At 38.6% G+C, this 23,556-nt stretch overlaps 1 protein-coding gene across 1 annotated transcript in view; it reads right to left on the reverse strand.

Moving 5' to 3' along the window:
- met (MET proto-oncogene, receptor tyrosine kinase) overlaps window positions 1–23,556 on the reverse strand; it is a 52,624-nt gene that overhangs the window by 11,120 nt on the left and 17,948 nt on the right. Inside the window, exons 3-14 of the mRNA XM_079412084.1 lie at window positions 23,186–23,377; window positions 18,110–18,244; window positions 17,679–17,858; window positions 16,142–16,302; window positions 15,603–15,705; window positions 15,029–15,165; window positions 12,291–12,455; window positions 12,070–12,169; window positions 7,864–8,082; window positions 2,330–2,479; window positions 1,038–1,194; window positions 88–228 (exon numbers count right to left, since the gene is read on the reverse strand). Of these exons, the coding sequence (XP_079268210.1) occupies window positions 88–228; window positions 1,038–1,194; window positions 2,330–2,479; window positions 7,864–8,082; window positions 12,070–12,169; window positions 12,291–12,455; window positions 15,029–15,165; window positions 15,603–15,705; window positions 16,142–16,302; window positions 17,679–17,858; window positions 18,110–18,244; window positions 23,186–23,377 (1,840 nt within the window). The remainder of the gene's footprint in view (window positions 1–87; window positions 229–1,037; window positions 1,195–2,329; window positions 2,480–7,863; window positions 8,083–12,069; window positions 12,170–12,290; window positions 12,456–15,028; window positions 15,166–15,602; window positions 15,706–16,141; window positions 16,303–17,678; window positions 17,859–18,109; window positions 18,245–23,185; window positions 23,378–23,556) is intronic.

Here is a 23,556-nt window from a genome sequence, read left to right on the forward strand (position 1 = left end):
AGTAAAGCTGGTCTGAGATTAGCAGAGAAGGCAAACCTCTACCAGTGGTGTGTTTTGAGCGAGAGGCAGCGAAGCGTGAGAACATACCCTCAAGCAAAGTGGTTCTATAGTCCACCGACTCGTGAGAGACCATTTCATTAGTCGGACTGACACTCCTCGCGTTTGCCAACATGTCCAAGTGCGGAATGTGAGCCCGGCCGTCATACCAAACCATAGCCTTAGCTAAATCTACAACCAGAGAGAGACAGAGGGTGAGAGAGAGACTAAGGACAGGTGAGAGAAAAAAAGGGACAGATCGCTCCACCACGGACTTCAGCAGTGTCAACTCCCACAAACAACCCAGAAACAGCTCTCTTTCTTTATCTCACGCTTTCATTCCATTCAAATTAATTTAAATAACCATCAGCAAGTTCAGATGGAATCACTACAGTGACCTCTGAACATAAAGCAAGCTATGCTATTACTGCATAATAATAATAATTTTCTTAATCTGTATTTTTGATGTCCAGTTGTCATCGACTTCTTTCATAAACATCCTTAAAGCAAGATTTTTAAAACTGCAATCTTGTTTTCATAGAATAAAAAAAAATCTTTTTGTTAGATTTATGCACAAAATTTTGCCAAAATAAAAAAAAAATAAAAAATTCTATATATATATATATATATATATATATATATATATATATATATATATATATATATATATTTTTTTTTTTTTTTTTTACTTGCATCAAGCAAAATTATATACTTTTATTTTTTGGTTTAGGATTTCTTTCTGGAAAACAAGACAATTTTTTCTTTTTTTTTGTAGAGCAGACATCCAAAACTGATTTGACTTATAAAGTCTTCCAGTTTGGATTTTATTTTTATTTTTTTAATGTAAATGCTCTTTAGTTATACAAATGATGTGGAACATCTTTTGTGCAAAGTGTCGCAAATTTAACTTGAAAAGCTGCCGGAGACATCAAAGACTGCTAATAACTTATATAAAGCACACATACATTAAAGGCTGCACAAGAAAACGCAAAGTCACATACCATCAATATGCTTCTTCCTTTTGATCCAAACAAAGACTGCGATCAGGAGCAGTAGAAGGATGGACACACACACTCCTCCTGTGATCAGTATCCTGTAGTCCTGGTCTTGAGCCAATACCACACGACCCAGGATCACAGATGATGTGGCCTGCTTCCACTACAATGGATAAACAAATGACTTCATGTTATTTCCAGTAAAAATCAGTGAGCAGATTGATATCAGCATCTAATTTTGCCATTATATTGATTTTTTAAATAAAATTTTTGTATAATTAGTTTGGGAGTATTTTACGCCATATCATAAAGATAACTTAATAAATTTTTATACAAATTACTTCAAGTTATTTTCAGTAAATATCAGTGACCATATAGTATCTAATATCTAGTATTTAATATAATTATTTTGGCAAATATTTTAAATAAAACATGATAATTGGCATAATTGGCACAAATATTATCCAAATATTAGAAGAAAATATTATCACAGATAAAGGCAAGCACACATGCAAAACTACAAGCAGGGAATGTCCATGCCATCACATCTGCGGCACATTTGCTTCAGATTTCATACGCGGCGAAGTGTTTACATTTGAACCTCCAACATCACAACAATCCATCTAGAAACATCCTCAGGGAGTGTTTACGCTCAGAGAGAGGGCTTCACTAGTCATAAAGCAGCATGGCAAAATGAAACACACACATCCACTGCAGGCAGGAGGGGAAATTGGATAAGAGATAGAGCCTCTCTTATGTGGCGCAGTATTATTGAGTTTGGGCTGAGATGAGTTTTACCGCACCGTATTGTGATGGGGTCAGATTAGAGCATCGTGTCACACGCACCCTGTCCATCTCTCCCTGACAGATAAGCACTTTATGCTGAGGCCAACGTTTCCTTGATCTTTGCACCAATCATATCAGACTGTCTGGGGCCAGAATGGGGGACAGAAACGTTTTTTAATGCTCTTGTTGAGCTAATGGTGACCAGGAAGGAAATACAAGGACGGCATCTTATCAGGTGGAGCCTGGTATATAAAAATTACAATATGAACACCTTTGAGGAAATGAAACTAATCCTCATCTCCAAGAGGAATATGTGTTCAGGAGCTAATCTGGAAACTCATGATTTGGCAACCCAGAGGCCTTTGCTAAGATCAGAAATAGCTCATGTTTGGTACTTTGAGAGTCTGCTGGAACAAGCAGGGCAGAGCTGGCTGGCTGACGAGTGGCTCTTATGCAGGCCGGTCTGGACTGGAGTGGTTTGAAGTGGAGGAGAGAATGAAAGAGTCTCGTACCTCTACCTCCAGCTCTTTGGCGGCGGACTGGAGCTCCATGGGTACGGTGCATTCGAGCGTGTTGCCCACCAAAGTGACACTCTCACAGGTCCGCTTCGAAACTCTCAGCACCTCGCCATTTTTCACAGCCTCCTGATTCACAGGGGGGACCTGCAGGGGGAAATGAGAGAAACAGAAATGTTTAAATTGTTGTCATTAAATTGCCCCATGACTGAGTGTGTATATGGGGCGTATAGGTTGTGCAGCGTCTACCCCTCTAAACCCAGCTCTGGTGTACGGAGCAAAGCAGAAGGCAATAAAGACAGCGATCGCATTCCTCACATGACAGCCTTGGCTTTACAGATTGGACACACTCCACTCCTGCACCTGTTACCATACAGCACCGGCCAGCCTGAGATCCAATGTGAACAGGCGCACATACACTTACACTTAAGACCCAGCTCCCTGAGGAGATCACAGCCATTCACAAAAAGCAAATGATCACTGCTTAAAAATGTGGGGTTTGTTTTAGATGATCAGCAACCGCCAGAATTGTGATATATAAAGTGGGCATGACACAATCAGGCACATGTTTAAAAAGCAATGATAATCTCCAGAAAAAATGAATGTAATTATTATTATATAATTATATATATATATATATATATATATATATATATATATATATATATATATATATATATATATATATATATAAAATATAATATAATGTTAAAGAGGTGTGTGAACTTGCAAGTACGATGTCAGACACTGTAATATGCTCTGGTCCGCTCCCTGCTTACCGGGGTGATGAGATTCATAGCAGACTGTCGTCACTCAATGGCTGGATGTCTAAGTGGTGCCCGCAGAATAACATAGGTTTCATAGACAATTGGAAGAATTTTTGGGGCAGACCTGACCTGTTGAAAAGAGATGGTCTTCGTCCCTCTTGGGGTGGTGTCGCTCTTCTCTCTAGAAATATGGCACATAATCTTAGAGTTTGTACTTGACTAACTGGGGCCCAGGTCAGGAAGCAGATAGACTGGCTAAACCAACCATATGCTAGCTGCATCACGTCACAGAAGTCAGTTAATTCTCACCACATACAGACTCCTTCACCTAGATATCACACTATAGAGACTGTGTCTGTTCCCCGAACTAGAAAATACAGAAAACATCCAAACCAAAGTAAGAGTAACAATTTAATTGATGTTCAACAAATAAAAAACAGATATAATACAGATAAACAAATTATAAAGCTTGGCTTATTGAATATTAGATCCCTTTCTACAAAAGCACTTTTTGTAAATGTTATGATCACTGACCATAAACTAGATGTGCTTTGTTTGACAGAAACCTGGCTGAAACCAGATGACTGCATTACTTTAAACGAGTCTACCCCCCAAGATTACAGTTACAAACATGAACCGTGTCCAAAAGGTAAAGGGGGAGGTGTTGCTACAATTTATAGCAATATTTTCAGTATGTCTCAGAGGTCGGGTTTCAAGTATAATTCGAAGTAATGGTGCTTCATATAATGTTATCCAAAGAAACAAGTGTTAATGATAAATCCCCTGTGATGTTTGTACTGGCTACTGTATACAGGCCACCAGGGCACCATACAGACTTTATTAAAGAATTTGCTGATTTTCTCTCTGAGGTAGTGCTGGCTGCAGATAAAGTCCTAATTGCTGGTGATTTTAATATCCATGTTGATAATGAAAGAGATTCGTTGGGATCAGCATTTATAGACATTCTAAACTCCATTGGTGTTAAACAACACGTTTCAGGACCTACTCATTGTCGAAATCATACTCTATATTTAATACTGTCATATGGAATTGATGTCAGTGGCGTTGAAATATTGCAGCAGAGCGATGATATCTCAGATCATTATCTAGTTTCGTGTATATTCCATATAGCTAAAGCTGTAAAGCCAACTCCTTGTTACAAATATGGTAGAACCATCACTTCTACCACAAAAGACTACTTTATAAGTAATCTTCCTGATTTATCTCAATTCCTCAGCATATCCAATTGCTCAGAACAACTTGATGATGTAACAGAAACGATTGACTCTCACTTTTCTAGCACTTTAGATACGGTTGCTCCTTTACGCTTAAGGAAGATTAAGGGAAAGAGTCCAACACCGTGGTATAATGAGCACACTTGGGTATTTCATATTGCTTGGCAGGAAAGTACCCTATCCTACAGAAAAGCATTAAAAACGGCTAGATCTGCTTACTTTACGTCTCTTTTAGAAGAAAACAAACACAACCTCAAGTATTTATTTAATACAGTGGCTAAATTAACAAAAGCTGCAGAAAAACAAAATTAGAGGCATTTCATATTGCTTGGTGGGAAAGTACCCTATCCTACTGAAAAGCATTAAAAACTGCTAGATCTGCTTACTTTACGTCTCTTTTAGAAGAAAACAACACAACCCCAAGTATTTATTTAATACAGTGGCTAAATTAACAAAAAACAGACATTACCCAACAGCACAGTAGTAATGACTTTATGAACTACTTTACTTCCAAGATCTAAACTATTAGAGATAAAATTGTAACCATGCAGCTGTCAGCCACCAATATCACATCAGATGCACTATAGATCCCCTGAGGAACAATTCCACTCATTCTCTTCTATTGGAAATGAAGAATTGTATAAACTTGTTAAATCATCTAAACCAACAACCTGTATTTTAGACCCTGTTCCATCTAAGCTCCTAAAAGAGGTGCTTCCAGAAGTAATAGATTCTCTTCTGAATATTATTAACTCATCATTGTCATTAGGATATGTCCCAAAAACCTTCAAACCGGCTGTTATTAAGCCTCTCATTAAAAAAACACAACTTGACCCCAAAGAATTAATTAATTACAGACCGATCTCGAATCTCCCTTTTCTGTCAAAGATATTAGAAAAGGTAGTATCATCACAACTATGCTCCTTCTTAAAGAAAAAACATATATGTGAGGATTTCCAGTCAGGTTTTAGACCATATCATAGTACTGAGACTGCTCTCATTAGAGTTACAAATGACCTGCTTTTATCATCTGATCGTGGCTGTATCTCTCTATTAGTGGTACTCTATTAGTGCTACTGGAGCTTAGCGCCGCGTTTGACACTATCGACCACAACATTCTTTTAAATAGACTAGAAAATTATGTTGGCATTAGAGGAAGTGCACTGGCATGGTTCAAATCGTACTTCATCAATTTGTGGCAGTAAATGAAGAGGTATCATACCAATCAGAAGTGCAGTATGGAGTACCTCAAGGCTCAGTGCTTGGCCCCTTACTTTTCACGCTTTACATGTTTCCCTTGGGAGATATCTTTAGGAAACATGGTGTTAGCTTTCACTGTTATGCTGATGATACCCAGCTCTACATTTCTTCGCGACCTGATGAAACTTACCAATTTGCAAAACTAATGGAATGTATAGTTGATATCAAAAACTGGATAACTAGCAGTTTCTTACTGCTAAATTCTGAAAAAACAGAGGTGTTAATTATTGGACCAAAAACTTTTGCATTTAATAACCTAGATCACTGTCTAATACTTGATGGCTGCTCTGTAAATTATTTGTCATCAGTTAGGAACCTAGGCGTACTTTTTGATAGCAATCTTTCCTTCGAAAAACATGTTTCTAGCATTTGTAAAACTGCATTTTTCCATCTTAAAATTTATCTAAATTACGACCTATGCTCTCAATGTCAAATGCAGAAACATTAATTCATGCATTCGTGACCTCGAGGCTAGATTATTGTAATGCTTTATTGGGTGATTGCTTTGCACGTTTAATAAACAAAGTCCAGCTGGTTCAAATTGCAGCAGCTAGAGTTCTTACTAGAACCAGGAAGTATGACCATATTAGCCCGGTTTTGTCAATACTGCACTGGCTCCCTATTAAACATCGTATACATTTTAAGATCTTGCTAATTACCCATAAAGCCCTGAATGGTTTGGCATCTCAGTATTTGAGTGAGCTCTTATCGCATTATAGTCCTTCACATCCACTGCAATCTCAAAACTCTGGCCATTTGATAATACCTAGAATATCAAAATCAACTGCGGGCGGGAGATCGTTTTCCTATTTAGCGCCCAAACTCTGGAACAATCTACCTAACACTGTTCGGGAAGCAGACAAACTCTGTCAGTTTAAATCTAGATTAAAGACCCATCTCTTTCACCTGGCTTACACATAATACACTATCGCATTTCTATAATTCAAATCCGTTAAAGGATTGTTAGGCTGCATTAATTAGGTCAACAGGAACCGGGAACACTTCTCAAAACACCTGATGTACTTGTTACATTGTTAGAAGAATGGCACCTACACTAATATTAGTCTGTTTCTTTCTTATTCCGAGGTCACTGTAGCCACCCAGATCCAGACTGTATCCAGATCAGATGGTGGATCAGCACCTAGAGATGACCGCTATAGCCAGGACACCTAGATGAGCCCCAGAGACTGATCCCCAGTGAAGACCCTGTCTCCAAGACGGCCATCGGGACAAGACCATAGGAACCAGATGAGTCCTGCACAATCTGATTCTGCTTTAGTCTAGATTTAAACTACTGATTTTGTCTGGCCAGAGGACAATGACACTATTTCGATAAACTATTTCCCCATCTAAATACTGTAAAGCTGATATAAAGCCACCCAGCTTTATATCAAGCCGATGTAAAGCTGCTTTGACACGATTTGCATTGTTAAAAGTGCTATACAAATAATATTGACTTGACTTGATGTGTGTGTGTGTGTGTAAAATATATGAAATGATACATTTATAAACAAATTATTTTATTTTAATTTTAAATAATATGATTTTGTATAATTAAAATAACAATTAAAAACATACTTAAAATGACCAAATAAAAAACAAACTTCCAGGCAAACTCTCCATTGGCACCAGCAACACTCACAATCTCTGACATTTTGATAAACCCCTTGAGCATCAGCAGTGCTGCCAAGTGCAATTTTATTTCCCTAAAGAAAGCCTTAAGTATCAAGCTGCAAAATCTAAACAAACAGACTGCATGGGAATGAAAGTACATGATCTGAGTGATAGGGCAGTTTAATGACAATTAAGCTAAACTGAGCCTGCTGTTGTGCCCATTATTGAATATATAGTGGCTTTAAATGAGACTGAGCGGTACCCAACGCTTAGTGTGTCTGTGTGTGCGTATCTGAGTCCCGAGAGGGGTACAGAGGGATTTGATGCTGAGATCTCGCATGGGAAGAAAAAGCGGAATCTCACGCGACCCCTCTCACCCCTCCTCTTCACAACAGCTGCATTTCACTATTGAGTGGCGGTTTCAGGAAAAAAAAGTCTACTCTTATATTTCATTGTTAAAAATGCTGGGTTTTTCACCAGTCTACCCTCACCAGGGCAAAGGATCTCACAGTCAATGTGTCAGAGGCTGTAACCTTCAGGGGACAAGAACAATGTGAAAGATGGAGGTGCACGATGGGAAACAAACTAAACTTCCTGTTTTGTTTCCTTCCAACTCAATGAGCAATGTGAATTACTCTGCATATGTGTATCTCACCTTAATCTCCAGAATAATCTTGTTGCCTCTCGGTGTAACTGTGGGATCCTGAAACTCCTCGAACTTGGGGTCTTCAACATACAGTAGGTCATACTGATCGGTGGAGAAACCATCTAACACGAAGGTCATTTTTGTGGCAACTGGAGGCTGAACACTGAGGCCTTTCAGGGAGGGTGTGATACAAAGGATATTTCGCTTATCCTCATCATGACTGCAGGTCTAGGCACAGAAAAAGACAAACAAATATTAGCCATCTCTGTCATTACAATTGTGCCAAGTCAAAGCAGAGGCATGTTAGATTCTTTTGTGTGGCGAAATCACTTGATCTTTTGTTTGTTTGTTTAAGAGCATCTTAATGTGTAAGATTTACACAAGCCTTTAGTATTTAACCAGGGGCCAAGTTTTCTCAGAGAGTGATTACAATTACATGACTGACTGAGTATATTTAAGTTCAGAGGCTTTCTGATATTTCCATACGTTTTCATAATGAATTTATGAAAATAACAGCTTTTGAATACCATAAAGCCTTCATTTGAAATGTGAAGCAATAAAAAAATAATGCATTACACATTCACTACTGTTCAACAGTATGGGGTCGGTAAAATTTTGTAGGTTTTTGAAAGAAGTCTTTTGTTCACTGCATTTATTTGATCAAAAATACAGTAATAGTGTGAAATATTTTTACAATTTCAAATAGCTCTTTTCTATTTTCATATATTTTCTAATGTAATTTATTCTTGTATTGGCAACGCAAAATTTTCAGCATCATTAATCCAGTCTTCAGAGATCCTTCACATGATCCTTCAGAAATCATTCTAATATGCTGATTTGCATGTCTTATTATTATAGATGTTGAAATAATTTTTTTAGCTTATTATTTTTGTTGAAACAGCACATTTTTGTTTAGGGCTCTTAAGGAAAGTTCAAAGCAATAGCATTTATTTGAAATAGAAATCGTTTGTAACATACTTACTGTCACTTTTGATCACTTTAATGTGCACTTGCTGAATAAAAGTATTCATTTCTAAAAAAAAAATTTAATCATATAGACCCCAAACCTTTAAACGGTGTATATAACCTTTTCAAACCAGATGTGAGACCCATCATCTTGCATAGCACACATCGCAAACTTTAAGGCCAGTGGACAAGGAGCCTTTGTGAGACTGAAGACCTGACTAAGTGCAATTATGCATGAGTTACAACCCAAAGACTTCACATGCCAGCTGTGGCTCCAGCCCTGCCAGGTCTTGCCACACACCATTTTCATTCCACATTATAACACCACCACAACTGCCCATTTTACAGCATGCCTGTCATTTGCACGTCACCGCTGTTTAATTAGCTGTCCTCAAGTGAACGTTTCACTTCATAAAGCATAGCCCTAGAGCAAGAGACACATTCAAATAGTTCGATGCCATTATTTATGAAAATAAGGCATCAGAGTAGCTCTTCTCCAAGACTTCTATCCAGCAAACCTGGGTCTCCCTCTGCATACTTGGCAGGTTAACAATGCTCTAGAGTCTAAAAACAACTTCAAAAAACAAAGTCTTTCTGACTTCACATAAGTGAGTTAAATCCCAAGTACAGTTTAGGTCACAGTAAATATTTTAAATCTCATAAAAGCGATTGATGTTTCATATAGCCAAAAAGGCAATAAAGGCCATGACCTGGGAGCTTGCATAAAGATCAGACTCTGCAACAAATTTAGAGAGAATGCATGGAGATAAATAACTTTTTAACCAAAAACTGATTGCTCATTGTTCACTGTAGGCAATATCTTCCCTGACAACATCTTCCCTTCACTCATGCACTGTGTTGCGCAATATTCCAGATGGGAAACAAAAATACAGCTCCTAAGCGAACTATGAAAAAGTCCATGCAAATGAACACACATCTTGTATATTTGACTAGCACTACTACTCTTTGCATATTTAGAGATCTGAGGACTCATCCGCTGCGACTAGTCAAATAGTTGTAAAGCAGTTTGGCTTGGTGTGCTCCTCAACAAACACAACGTTTAATTGTTTAGAATGGATCAAGTATCTCAAAGGGCTTAAAGGGGGGTTGGATAACAGCTGCTAAAGAAAGCAGCCAAAGGATGATGGGAGACACCGAAAACACTTCAAATTGGTGTTTGGGGAATAGATATTCCCAATGGGAGTTAAAGTGATGTTTTATTGCAGGATTTGGATGGGAAATTCTCTTATAGGTATTTCAGCTTTGATATAACCGTCATTGATGGTTTCTTTCGATGTGAACTTTTAAAGGGGGTAAAGATAAGGAAGGAAGGGGAACTTTCAGGATATTATGAGGCAAAATGGAGTAAGGTGTCAGTAAGAATATACTAAGATGAGAAAACCAGACTTTGGTTTGCATTAAGAGGGATCTGGCATGAAAATGACCCCCCTTTGAATCCCCAAAACAGGTGTTGTTCTTGCTAGAAACCCCAGTGTGGTATCTGGAGCATGTTAGAGTCCTGTTAACACCCCTCACTTCCCATTGGCAAGTCTAGGACAAAGGAAAACTTGAACATGACCCTTGGTTAGAAACATCTAGAAATCTTTGCCAAGAAGATGTCATACCCCTGAACAAATAAAACCCCTCTCAGGTTCACTCCTGGACAGTGCCAATCGCCAGCGACAAGCTGCAGCCTGTAAAAATGCTTTTCATGTTGTTGGGAAAGGCGAGATCGGCTGATCCCCAGATTTAGCAGAGATCTCAGAAGTAGATATTCACAATTGCTCTTGAGATTTCATCCATTTTTCCTGAGCCACCACAATTTGCCTTGGTTCTTAACGCTCCTTCATTTGGCCCGCAGAGCTTGATTGGAGTAACTGAAATGCAACTGATGGAAGGATTCACAGTGTCCTCGAGAAATCAGTGTCCGCTTTTCTTTCATTTCAGGCCTGTCAGCAGCTAGACGGTGAATGCAGCCCGCAAGAAACCTGAGCTACTGACCGCAATTCTGTTTCTGCCATCGTTGATCGAACCTCAGTGTAACAGATCACAGCTCAACTCGGGTTACACAGCCGTAGTCTATGTGATTGAGAAAAAAGCTGACAGAAGACAGGAAGTATGCTTTCCACAATGCTCCCCAATAAAAGTGAGAGGGAAAAAACAATAAACCTCCTGTGCTTCACAAATTAGGACAAGAATATTGTCCTGACCCCCACTGTTTATAAAGAAGAATTTACAGGCTGACAGCTGCGGGACCATCTTAAATCATTTGAAAGGATAGCCTGCATTTCAAGCAGTCTCTGCTCAAAAGGCAGACATATTTCTCTTTCAAATGAGCTCAAAGTCATTGACAAACTCAATGTGCATTAATTAAAATGGCCTACTTGGTATTAAGTACAAAATCTTTGATCTTTCAGACAAATCAGTGAGATATTTACCCTCAGTACCCTGATGTTTTAGGAGGGAAACTGTGAGTTGTGTGGAAATTAAGAGGTACAATCAAAATGAAGATGTGAGTAAGTACGAGCCTCGTTTTGGACTATGATGGGACTTGTATGCTTAAGATTAGATAGCATTGTTCGCATGCACTGTACCACTGCAGGACCACACTCCACCCTCACAGAAATCAGGTAAGGGGAAACTGTGTGTAAATGAGTATTTGTCTGGTCCCATTGAGAGAGGAGCAAATCAGGTCAACCACAGCTCTCAGGAGATGAGGTGTGGAAGTGTTTCCAAATGGATGAAGAAACTTGGATAGGCAAAAAATTACATACATTACAATTTAAAAACTAGAAATGAAAGTGTAGCTAAATAGATGAAGAAACTTAGATGAAAAATTAGATGCATAAATAAAACAAATTAATAAAATATTTACATAATTTAGACTATAAAATATACTAGAAAAAATTTGGATTTTCAAATGAAGAAACTCTGATAGATGAACAATAGCACTCATTATATATAAAATTAATTAATTTTAAAATATTTTTTTATGTTTCCAAATGGAGTTAAATAAACCTAATTTTAAAGTTTTTTTAATCCTTTTTTTTTGTTAAAGTTATAATCATATCGAGAACATTGTGTGTGATTTTTCCATTTCCTCTTCACAACTGCAATTCTGAAACACTGCTTCCTTTATTTCTCATATCTGCTTTTGTGTTCAGTGGGGTTAATGATAATAGCATGCCTGTGACATGGTAGGGGAGGTATTTAATGTCTCAACACTCTGTGTGGGCCATCAAGACTCACTACTTGGAAGACTTTGCCCTCTGTGGCGGCAGTGAGAACCATCTGAGGTTGGAGGGCTGAGTGGAGGTAGAAACCATTGACTGTCACCGTGCTTCCTCCGCTGTTGACACACATGCACAAAACAGAAGAACTTGCTGTTAAATGCACATTGATTCACTCTTCCAGTTTAACACCAACTTCAACTACATTAAAAGTAGCTAAATGTCGGCTGTAGGGCTGACCTGATAAAGGAATGCTTGGGCTGGACGCTGGAGATGTGTGGGTTCTCGTTGTAGGTGTAGCTGACAGGAGCTTCACGAATCACTCCATCAATGTGCAGCTGAACCTTGTGTTGGCCCGGTGATGGCTGAGGTGGTGTCCGACATGTCAACATTGTTGCTGAAATACTGCAGAAACGCACACAGAAAATCAAACATACAGAAAATAGTTTAAATAGACACATACGTGTATGTATGACAGTGGTGATTGGCTCATGAACAAATCTCTCTTTTTCACTTCCATTTTTGGAAAAATGCCTATGATGCTTGAACATTTTCTGACTTTTAGTAGATTTGTAAAGAAAAATTAAATGTATTTTATTTAAAACTAGAAATTAAATGTTTTTTAAATGGATGAATAAACTTGTATAGACAAAAATTCAATACATTACATATAATTAATATATATATTCTTTAATTAATTAAAGAATATATATATATATATATATATACACAGTATCTCACAGAAGTTAGTACAACCTCACATTTTTGTAAATATTTTATTATATCTTTTCATGTGACAACACTGAAGAAATCACACTTTGCTACAATGTAAAGTAGTGAGTGTACAGTTTGTATAACAGTGTAAATTTGCTGTCCCCTCAAAATAACTCAACACACAGCCATTAATGTCTAAACCGCTGGCCACAAAAGTGAGTACACCCCTAAGTGAAAATGTCCAAATTGGACGACATCACGGAGCTGGTGGATGTTAGAGACCTTGCGCTCCTCCACCTTCCGTTTGAGGATGCCCCACAGATGCTCAATAGGGTTTAGGTCTGGAGACATGCTTGGCCAGTCTATCACCTTTACCCTCAGCTTCTTTAGCAAGGCAGTGGTCGTCTTGGAGGTGTTTGGGGTCGTTATCATGTTGGAATATGGCACTGCGGATCATGCTCTACTTCAGTATGCCACAGTACATGTTGACATTCATGGTTCCCTCAATGAACTGTAGCTCCCCAGTGCCGGCAGCACTCATGCAGCCCCATACCATGACACTCCCACCACCATGCTTGACTGTAGGCAAAACACACTTGTCTTTGTACTCCTCACCTGGTTGCCGCCACACACGCTTGACACCATCTGAACCAAATAAGTTTATCTTGGTCTCATCAGACCACAGGACATGGTTCCAGTAATCCATGTCCTTAGTCTACTTGTCTTCAGCAAACTGTTTGTGGGCTTTCTTGTGCATCATCTTTAGAAGAGGCTTCCTTCTGGGACGACAGCCATGCAGAGCAATTTGATGGAGTGTGCGGCATATGGTCTGAGCACTGACAGGCTGACCCCCCACCCCTTAAACCTCTGCAGCAATGCTGGCAGCACTCATACATCTATTTCCCAAACACAACCTCTGGATATGAATCTGAGAATGTGCACTCAACTTCTTTGGTCGACCATGGCGAGGCCTGTTCTGAGTGGAACCTCTCCTGTTAAACCGCTGTATGGTCTTGGCCACCGTGCTGCAGCACAATTTCAGGGTCTTGGCAATCTTCTTATAGCCTACGCCATCTTTATGTAGAGCAACAATTCTATTTTCTTTGCCATGAGGTGCCATGTTGAACTTCCAGTGACCAGTATGAGAGAATGTGAGAGCGAAAACACAAAATTTAACACACCTGCTCCCCATTCACACCTGAGATCTTGTAACACTAACGAGTCACATAACACCGGGGAGAGAAAATGGCTAATTGGGCCCAACTTGGACATTTTCACTTAGGGGTGTACTCACTTTTGTGGCCAGCGGTTTAGACATTAAAAGTCGTTATTTTTGTCATTAAAAGTCGTTATTTTTGTAATTTTCGTAGCTTCAGAAAATGAAGGTTGAACCACTGATGTCATATGGACTAATTTAATGATGTGTTGAGTTATTTTGAGGGGACAGCTAATTTACACTGTTATACAAGCTGTACACTCACTACTTTACATTGTAGCGAAGTGTCATTTCTTCAGTGTTGTCACATGAAAAGATATAATAAAATATTTTGCCTTCTGTGAGATACTGTATATACACACACACATATATATATATATATATATATATATATATATATATATATATATAAACAAAGAAAAATGTTGAAGAGTTTCTAAATCAATTAAGACATTTGGAAAATTTTAAATTCTCTCATAAATTACTCATGTCGTTCCAAACCGTAAGACCTTTGTTCATCTTCAGACCACAAATTTTTAAAACTTGATTTTTTTTAAATCTGAGAGCTTTCTGACCCTGCATAGACAGCAATGCAACTGACACGTTCAAGGCCCAGAAAGGTAGCAAGGACATCGTTAAAATGGTCCATGTGACATCAGTGATTCAAATTTATTGGTTCTCTCGTGAACGCACATCTAAGACTGACACGGAAGAGAAGAAATTGTTGTTGTTATTGTTGTCATTAAAAGTCGTTATTTTTGTAATTTTCGTAGCTTCAGAAAATGAAGGTTGAACCACTGATGTCATATGGACTAATTTAATGATGTCCTTACTACCCTACTGAGCCTTGAACGTGAATGTTGAGTTGCTGTCAGGGTTAGAAAGCTCTTGGATTTCATCAAAAATATCTTAATTTGTGTTCTGAAGATGAATGAAGGTCGTATAGGTTTGGAATGACATGAGGGTGAGTAATTAATGACAGAATTTTCATCTTTGGATGAACTATCCCTTTAATAGAAACTCTTAATAGATTTGTAGACATACAAACCTCTGCAGTGCACAGGTAGCATTGCCTATGGTAAACAGTTGCATATTTCCACTATCCAGGAATGAGCCTGTGATAGTGAGCACTGTTCCGCCAGACTTGGGTCCAAACTCTGGGAAGATCTCTGTGATAACTGGATTCTAGACAGATAAAACTTTGTGTTAGTGAAATAAAACTATAGCACACGTTGAAAATCTTTGACAGAAATCACACCCATCATATTTGTATGGATTTCTTTTTTTTTGCATCATGCTAGGTAGCCCCAACCAGAGTTGCTCTAAAATCCTGCTCTAAAGTCTACATATCTTTGCAGTACATCTTACAAAAACATGCTAATTGGTTGATATTTTGTGACTTTATGGCAGCATTTCCCTTACAGTATGGATAGAAAATGCACTTGGAGCTGATTAGGACACCGTGCAACTCTAACCCAACTCCAAATAAGTGGGAAAATAGAATAGAATAACATCTTTGGGTCGTTGTGCATTATGAAAACCGCAATACTGGAAGAAAGTCAAAAATACATTACTCGAATGTGTGTTGAAACACTTATACTGAGATTTGTGAGGATTCTTACCACAAATGAGAAACCGTCTTTCTGGGCTTGTTCTTTGCCACTGCGCACCCTGACCACAGAGTCAGCGCTGGATGCGTTCACACGATCTAGTCCGCAGACCAACCTGACATACAACACAAAGACATAAACATCTCCCACCCCAAAAACAGCAAACAAGACGTGGTTGTAAACCAGTGGAGTAAGCAGGCTATTAGTCTACGCTAATTTAATGATAACAGTACTACTCGGCAGAAACTACACAGGAGCTATTCTCCAAGGGAATTTCTCCATTCCTCTCACAATAGGAGGGCTGTAGGGTGGTATGTCCGGGGGCACAAAATCTCATGGGTTTTGCGTCTTAATGGTACGAAAGTTTGACATGGAAGACCAAGATGCACAATAGAGCACTTTTGCCGACCAATTTAATGTTCTGCAGGGTTGCAACATAAGCACTATGTTGAGAATGTGACCTAGCGTGTTTCTGAAGTTGTATTTACACAGAGTGCAAGAGGATTTGCTTAAATTCAAGTATAGGTTTATCTATTTCTTTGTTAACTTACCGATTATTGCTGCTGTCTTTCCTTTCCAATTTACACTTTGTTCCAGCAACCACCACGTCAATCAGCTTGGTATCAAAGCGATCTTTCTTACTGAAACCAAAGTTTTTGCCACAGATTGCCATGTTGGTGTGGCCTCCAAGTGGAGCAGAGGAAGGAGAAATCTACAAAAATAAAGAAAAAGCTGTGAGGTCAAACTGTGACAATACTTTTCTTTCAGTGTCTAAATCTCCTGCTGCGTTTCTTTATGCCATGCATTTTCTCCGCTCAAGAGGTTGGTAACCACTGACAATAATTTGTTTTGGGTGTATGGACACTGAAGGCAGGGGGTCTTCCAGTAAATGGTGACAGAGACAAAAACTGAGAAAAAAACAACCTTTCTGTTTTCCTTTGTGCTTTAGTCTCTTGGGGTTAAAAGTGCCCTTTATGTTGAGACACCAGCAGAGTACTTTAAAGGTGAAGTGTGTCATTTTTTTCTGTGGTAAAATTCTTCACGTATCCCATGCTCAGAAAACTGTAAGTAAGCCATTTATAGGTTAATTTAATAAAAATAATAATAAAATAAATAAATAAAAAACATTTATTTATATATTCATATATAAATTTATTTATTTCAGTTACTTAAAGCTGCCTCTTTGTCGCCATCTCTGTCTGAAACTTGCAATTTCTGTTATTTGCGGAATTATTTTCTTTGCGTGGGTTGTGCACCGGCACCGCTCCTCAGCGCGGATGAATCTAATGTTTTGATGTGTGGCTGTCAGTCGCCGTACTGGTGTGGATACTGTACTTAGAAAACCACAGATTCTAAACTACATCTAGGAAATGGAATATATGACCCAAATAAGAATTTGCACCGGATATTGTCATCTGAAGTAACTGTCAAGTCTGTCACTTCTGTTCTGACCAACTGAGGAAAAAAGCATTACAATAAATCGCGCTACCAATGGTGAATAAATCTAACAATAGGTTAGATAAAAATGTGAAAAAAATTTAATAAAAAATTGAAAAATAAGTAAATAAATTGAAATGAAATAAAATAAATTAAATAAGTAATAAAATTAAATAAATACATTTTATTATTCATTTATTCATAGTAAGTGTGTATAATGTATTTTCTAAGATGTTAGTTCTTTATTGATAAGCAGATGGCGTTGTTTTGAACACATGGAGTACAAGGACTCATTTTGGCTCGGAGTTAATAATTAAGTGTTCAGAGCACCACTTATCATAAGCAAAGAGATCTTACACAAATACAAATATAGTTCTGGCTGTTCTGCAGCAATGCACGGATTTAGAGAAGGCACAGAGGGGCAAACGAATCCTTTCTGATGTTTAGAATCAATTTACGTCTTTAAAAGAAGCCAAGAGGACCTTGAAATCCATGCTTATCCCTGAAAATACTGCAAAACAGGCAAAATCAATGGAGGTCAGAGTTTCGTATGTGCTCTCTATACTTAGAAAGCACTTATTCTATTAGCTATGTGCTATTAGCTGCTTTAAAACCATGGTAATGCTGTTTGTGATGGGCCGGGGTGGTTACCGTGGTGATAAGGAGGGGGCAAGAGTCCTGGATCCAATGGGAGGGGGAGCACCAAGGAGCCCTCGTGCAGCGATCACTGGTCTTGCACCATCCGCAGCCCATGAAGGCTGGAGCCAGAAGACAGGAGCTACAAGTCCACAGCTGTTCACATCCAGGGCCTCTCAGAGGAACCTTAGAGACCTGAGGAACATGATATTAGATTTTAAATTACATTTAGCTGATGATTTTATGCAAAGCAACTTGTTGACAACATTTTTCAGAGGAGGTGACTTACTTACTAATATCTCTTTGTTTCTCTATTGCAGTCATACCCTGTTTACTATATCAGTTAGTCTTAAATCACCAGTGTGTCTATTTATTCACAAGTGATTTTCCTGAAAATGTTTGACCCATTTCCCAAAGGCATTTTTAAGAATGGTTGTGTCGTTCACCTTGTTTCCTGTTACCAACAATAAGGAGCCATCGTGGCGCTGTGGAGACAGCAGGGCCATCTCAGAGGACACAGGGAGAGCGTCCAAGTGGAAATCCACATGCGGCTCTGTCTTGCCAAAGCGGGAAACCACCACCTGTGGAGGATGCCAGCAAAAATGGGTGGCCTTTCACATCAAAAGCCTAAACGGTAAATGCGCAACCTTAATAGAGAATGTGAATGTTACAAAAAGACCTCAACAGCATGTTTATCGTTTACTGGAATAAGTCTGCATTCCTCATTGATGATTAAATGCAGCTATTGAATGATTTAAATCTAATCGAGGACACAATTTGGATCAGGTCAACAGCAGGTCACTTGGCATTGGTCTAATTTTTCTTAAAAGTTCTCTTTTTTTCATATAAAGGAGTCCTATTTAAGGACTAGGGGTGCTCCGATTGATCGGTTACCAATGATATCGGCCGATAATCGCTTGGGGATGGTTGGACTTCGCTTGGGGGTGGTCTCTATAAAGGCCGATCTCAAAAAAACAATCTCAAGCTGATGACGTGCCTGCTGTGAGAGATTTGGCACAACATGCAGTGCACCGTCTCAGTCTTTGTCCAGCGTGGGTGAAATAATTATAATGCTGAAGGTGAGGTACAATTCATATTTCTTCATTAAATAACTTATGAAGTAATTTGAAAACCTTATGTGAGATGCAATTTCACAAACACTGCGCGCGCTCTCTCTTTCTCTCTCAAAATATGTAAAGGGCTTCAAATCAAATCGCGTCTGCACTATAAGCGATTGACAGGCTACACAGTTGACAGGAACTGTCACTTACACAATTGAGGCAGGGTCGTGTCGTCACTATAGTACGGTGGCCGAGAGAGCTCAACACGCTGCAACTTCAGAAAACACATGCAAATAGAAAAAGCTCCAGCAAATCAAGAAAACATCTTCATCAATTTGACAACAGGTGGTGCAAATGCTCACAACACAAACAAATAAAGAAACACACTGCAAATGCTCACAACACAACCAAATAAAGTATTGTATTTGCAGTGCGTTTCTTTGTTTGGTTGTGTTATGAGTATTTGCAGGGCGTTTCTTTATTTGGTTGTGTTGTGTGCATTTGCAGCGTGTGTATTGTCAAGTTGACGAAGTTGTTTTCTTAATTTGCAGGTGTTTTTCTATTTGCAGCACGTTGAGCTCTCTCAGCCACCATACTATAGTTTATGCCTGTGTTTAAACCATTCAGCACTCGCGCGCTCTCCGACTCGCAGTGCGCGCACACACACACACATAACGCCAGGTTCACATCCGTTTGCAGTGTGTATGTGGTGCGTATTTTTTCCGCGCTCATCATAACGGATTTTAGAGCGTTCACACTACACACGGCTGCGGTCCGGCAATGCGTTCCAGTTCTGCAGCAGTGCAGAGATCGTTTCCACTGCACACGCTGAATTAAAATAACAGCACATTGTTTGCAGTAAATATGAAAATAGATTGACACGAAAATGTAGTAATAACACCATAAATGCATATAATTAAAGTCTACTGTGTTTCACAGTCAACACATATGGCTTTTTGGCTAGGTTTAAAGGGAAAGAGCTCTTTTAGATAAGGCTATAATAAATGGTACAAGAAAAGTAGTTTAAAAGTTTTGCCACTTGAGCAACTTAATATATTAATCTAGAAGCAAATGCAAAAGTAAAAAGCATTGAATATTGTGTTGCTTTGCTTATATTTATTGTGTTTAAACACGTCTATGAAAGATTGTATTACAGTACTGTGTAAAAAAAAAAATCACAATGCTGAAAAAGCATTTTCAGTGACAATGTTTGGATTTGAAATCAAAATAATGGATAAATGTTGTGTTTGTGGTAAACAGCCACAGATCAGTTGCAGACTCCTGTGTGAAAGCACAGTCAGTGCTGCTTCTGCACCGCTTATGTACCACACATAGACTGCATACACACTGCAAACGGAGTAGGCATATGTGTTAACCTGGCATAAAAGACCACCTCATATACAGCTCACAAAATCAGGCTTGTGCTGTGTGTAAGCTATTGCACAATTGTAAAAACAAAAATGCACTGCATGATCAAACATTTAGGTGAGATAAATATATGTCTAAAAAATGCCCCCTCCACCCCTCAAATTAAAAAAATCCCCTCTCACAAGAGTCACCTAAGAGGGGAATTCATTCTCAAAAATGAAATTCAGGACCTGAATAAATGTCTAAAAATCCTGATTGGAGTATCACTATAAATAATTCTACATAATAAAAAGGCGGCTTTAAAAAGTATCGGTATCGGTGATCGTTATTGGCAGATACTGCTTTCTGTGATCGGCAATCGGCCTCAAAAAACCTGATCGGAGCACCCCTATTAAGGACCATTAATATATTTTGCATTTTCATGACAAAAAGTACAGTAATGGATTTTTTTTTAATAAAATAAAATAAAATTAAAAAATACTATAAAAAAAATAAAAATAAAAAATGTTCTTACAGTTTTGGGGTGAAATACCAATTCCAAAAACCTCAGATTATACAAGATCTTATTCCTGAAAAACAAACTTTGTGCATGAGCTGGAGTTGGTACAAACCCGTTATTTTTTCCTTCCAGGTTATAAAACATTAAATTACAGATCATGTCTGGAACTTTCCTTGGGAAAGAGGAAGCATCAAAGGAGGGTGCAATCCAGAGGCAGTCTTTGTATGGGGACAGCCTCTGCTTTGCCATGGATAGTGTAATAACCAGTGTCTCTGCCTTTCAGGGTAAAAGATGACAGATTGAACTGCGATGACTGCGGTTGATGTCAAGGAGTGGGAACAGACAAAAGCTTAGGCCCTAGGGCAAGTGCAGACGTAAAGACCTCTGTCTATCTGGCATGTTGGGAGGTGTCAGAACAGTGGCTCCATCCACACACCTGGACTAACATTTATCATGGTTACATTGCAATTACAGGCCTCCCAGACAGCCTACTTCTGAATAGTGCTTGTGCTCCATTAGCGATCAGTGGATCACATCATTAATAGCCCTGGGCTTTGAGCATGGGGCATCTGGTTGTAGAGAGTATGTCATTACTGTGGTTTTACTGATTTTAGGATGGTGTGCGTGACATATCTCCATCTCACTCAATACGGTGCACTAATGTGACTCCTTTTGTGGTCTGTTTTAAAAGCCCAATCTTAAAATTAGTAACATATCAGATCGGACTGTAGAAAGTGTCAATGTTCAGTTGTTATATTCAGGAGCTATTTCTATTTTTATCTTTCACTGGAGCAATACATGTAGCCAGGGTTCACAATACTGTCTTATTTCATGAATAAAAGCAGTTGATTTAGGTGTATTTTTATATATTAATATATATAAAATATATGAATATATAAAATATATATATATATAATATATAATATATTTAAAACATAGCCTGCTATATATATATATATATATATATATATATATATATATATATATGTATAAACATTTAATTTAATATTTATTTTTATTTAAATAGTATATTATTTTTTAAATGTAACATTTTTAATAAATTGTAAAATATTTATATAATATATTAAATATAAATACTAAAATAATATAATGTAAATAGTAAATTATATTTATTTAAAAAAATTAAATATAATTATTCTGTGCTTTGGTGCTGAACAAATACAATGTGCTACATTCATGATTCCAAAACAAGAACTCACAGCTAAAACTTGGCGAGTTTCACATGGCCCAGAAAGTTTCCAATAGCGTTAAGCCATAAAAGGATTTCGAGTCCCAGAAGCGACCAAGCTAAGCCAGGCTTAATTAAGCCGGGCATGGCAGAAAATGGCTACAAATGGACCTGCTATTGAAGAAGGAATGTTACGCACTCTGGGGAAAAATACACACCGCGAAGCCCTAATAACCGTGTGAATTACAGCTCATTGTGTATGTAAGGGAAGTCCTACTCACAAACACAAGGCAAGGTGTTGAGTTTTTCTCACCGAGAGTGTGGCAGAGTGGGAGCACTTCCTCATACAGAATAAGGACCACTGGGACTGTTACTGCCCTATACCCCCCCTCTTCCCAACCTTTTAAAAAGCTTGTGGGGCTCTTGAAACTTTCATTCACACAATTACCCACTACTCACTTGCATTCCATATTTTATTCAACTTCATCAGTCTTTCTCACAATCTTTTTTTGCATTCTCATTGTCAAGGCCTCTTAAACACTCACCCACTCTCTTTGTCTTTGAAAAAACTCTCTCTCGAATGGGACAGCTGGACTAGCACTCACCCCTTACCAGGCCTCCCTCCACATCCAGACAAAAGAGGCGAGAAAAGTTGAGAGGAAAAAATTTTAAAAAGGAAGAGAGAAGGAGAGGGAACGACAGCTGCAGCCGTTCCAAGAAAATGCCATGCAAGGACGTGTCATCGAAGCCCAGTGCTTACTATTAACGTACTATTGGGTTCCTCCGCCACGCTTCCGTGCAGCTGTCACCCTTTCTCTCGCCACTCATTTCTCAAACATTTTCCTGTGGTATTTACAAAATACCACAAGTCTCTATCTAACACTTCCGTGAGCAAATAGTCTCATTTTTGGTGCTCAAGTCGGACAGATTCAATGTTTGGGTCAGGCCACTCCTGCACAATGAACATGTTGAGAAAACATTGATAGGCAAAGTTTCAACTTGTGTGCTTTTAGATTGGAGAGCTGGTACAGTGCTGCTCAGAGGTCAAAGGTGACTCAAATGCAAACAGGAAAAGACCGTATTTCCCAACCTGCCACTGGCACCTGCATTTTCCTTCATTCGGAGCTGTTTTCACCAGTCACGTACTTACATCCTGTCTATTTACATGCACAATAAAACAGGGAAATAGTGTTGGCAACAACAGGACTTTGACAAAAAATATTCTGATTTTATTTTAGATTCTGCAAATGCTTCACCATTTCTTTTCCCAGAATGAGGTCAGCCACATTTCTTCTAGCACTATGGCACATACTAAACTCAAAAATTCAGTTTAAATGCTGATTTGCTAATCCAGATATTATGTAAGTTTAGCTTTAATAGTGAATAAATACAATAAATATCTCACCTGGATGACGCGGCCCTCAGCTGTACCTAGGCTGACCACAGTGTGGTTTTGGATGGGTACCACGGCTATGGAAGTGAGAAGAACGTTCTGGAAGCGTCCATGGAAGTAGTCCCGACGCGGATTGGTGCTTGTAACCTCTAGCCGGTAGCCTCTTTCATGTTTGCCACAGCTGAAGGAATCTCCTGCAAAGCTCTGGTAACAAAAACAGAAACACATTGATAAGTTAGACAAGTGGTATTCTACCTGGCAACAAGCAGAAGCTCTCAATAGCCTATTGGTGCGGATGAATTCTGCAGCACTGCCATTTTTCCAGAGGACTAGCCTCCACCATGCCAAATGCAATTTGTGGGTTAGATGCTTGTGCAAAAGAG

The sequence above is a fragment of the Barbus barbus genome, assembly GCF_936440315.1.
Source record: "Barbus barbus genome assembly, chromosome: 48".
In the NCBI taxonomy this organism is placed as follows: domain Eukaryota; kingdom Metazoa; phylum Chordata; class Actinopteri; order Cypriniformes; family Cyprinidae; genus Barbus; species Barbus barbus.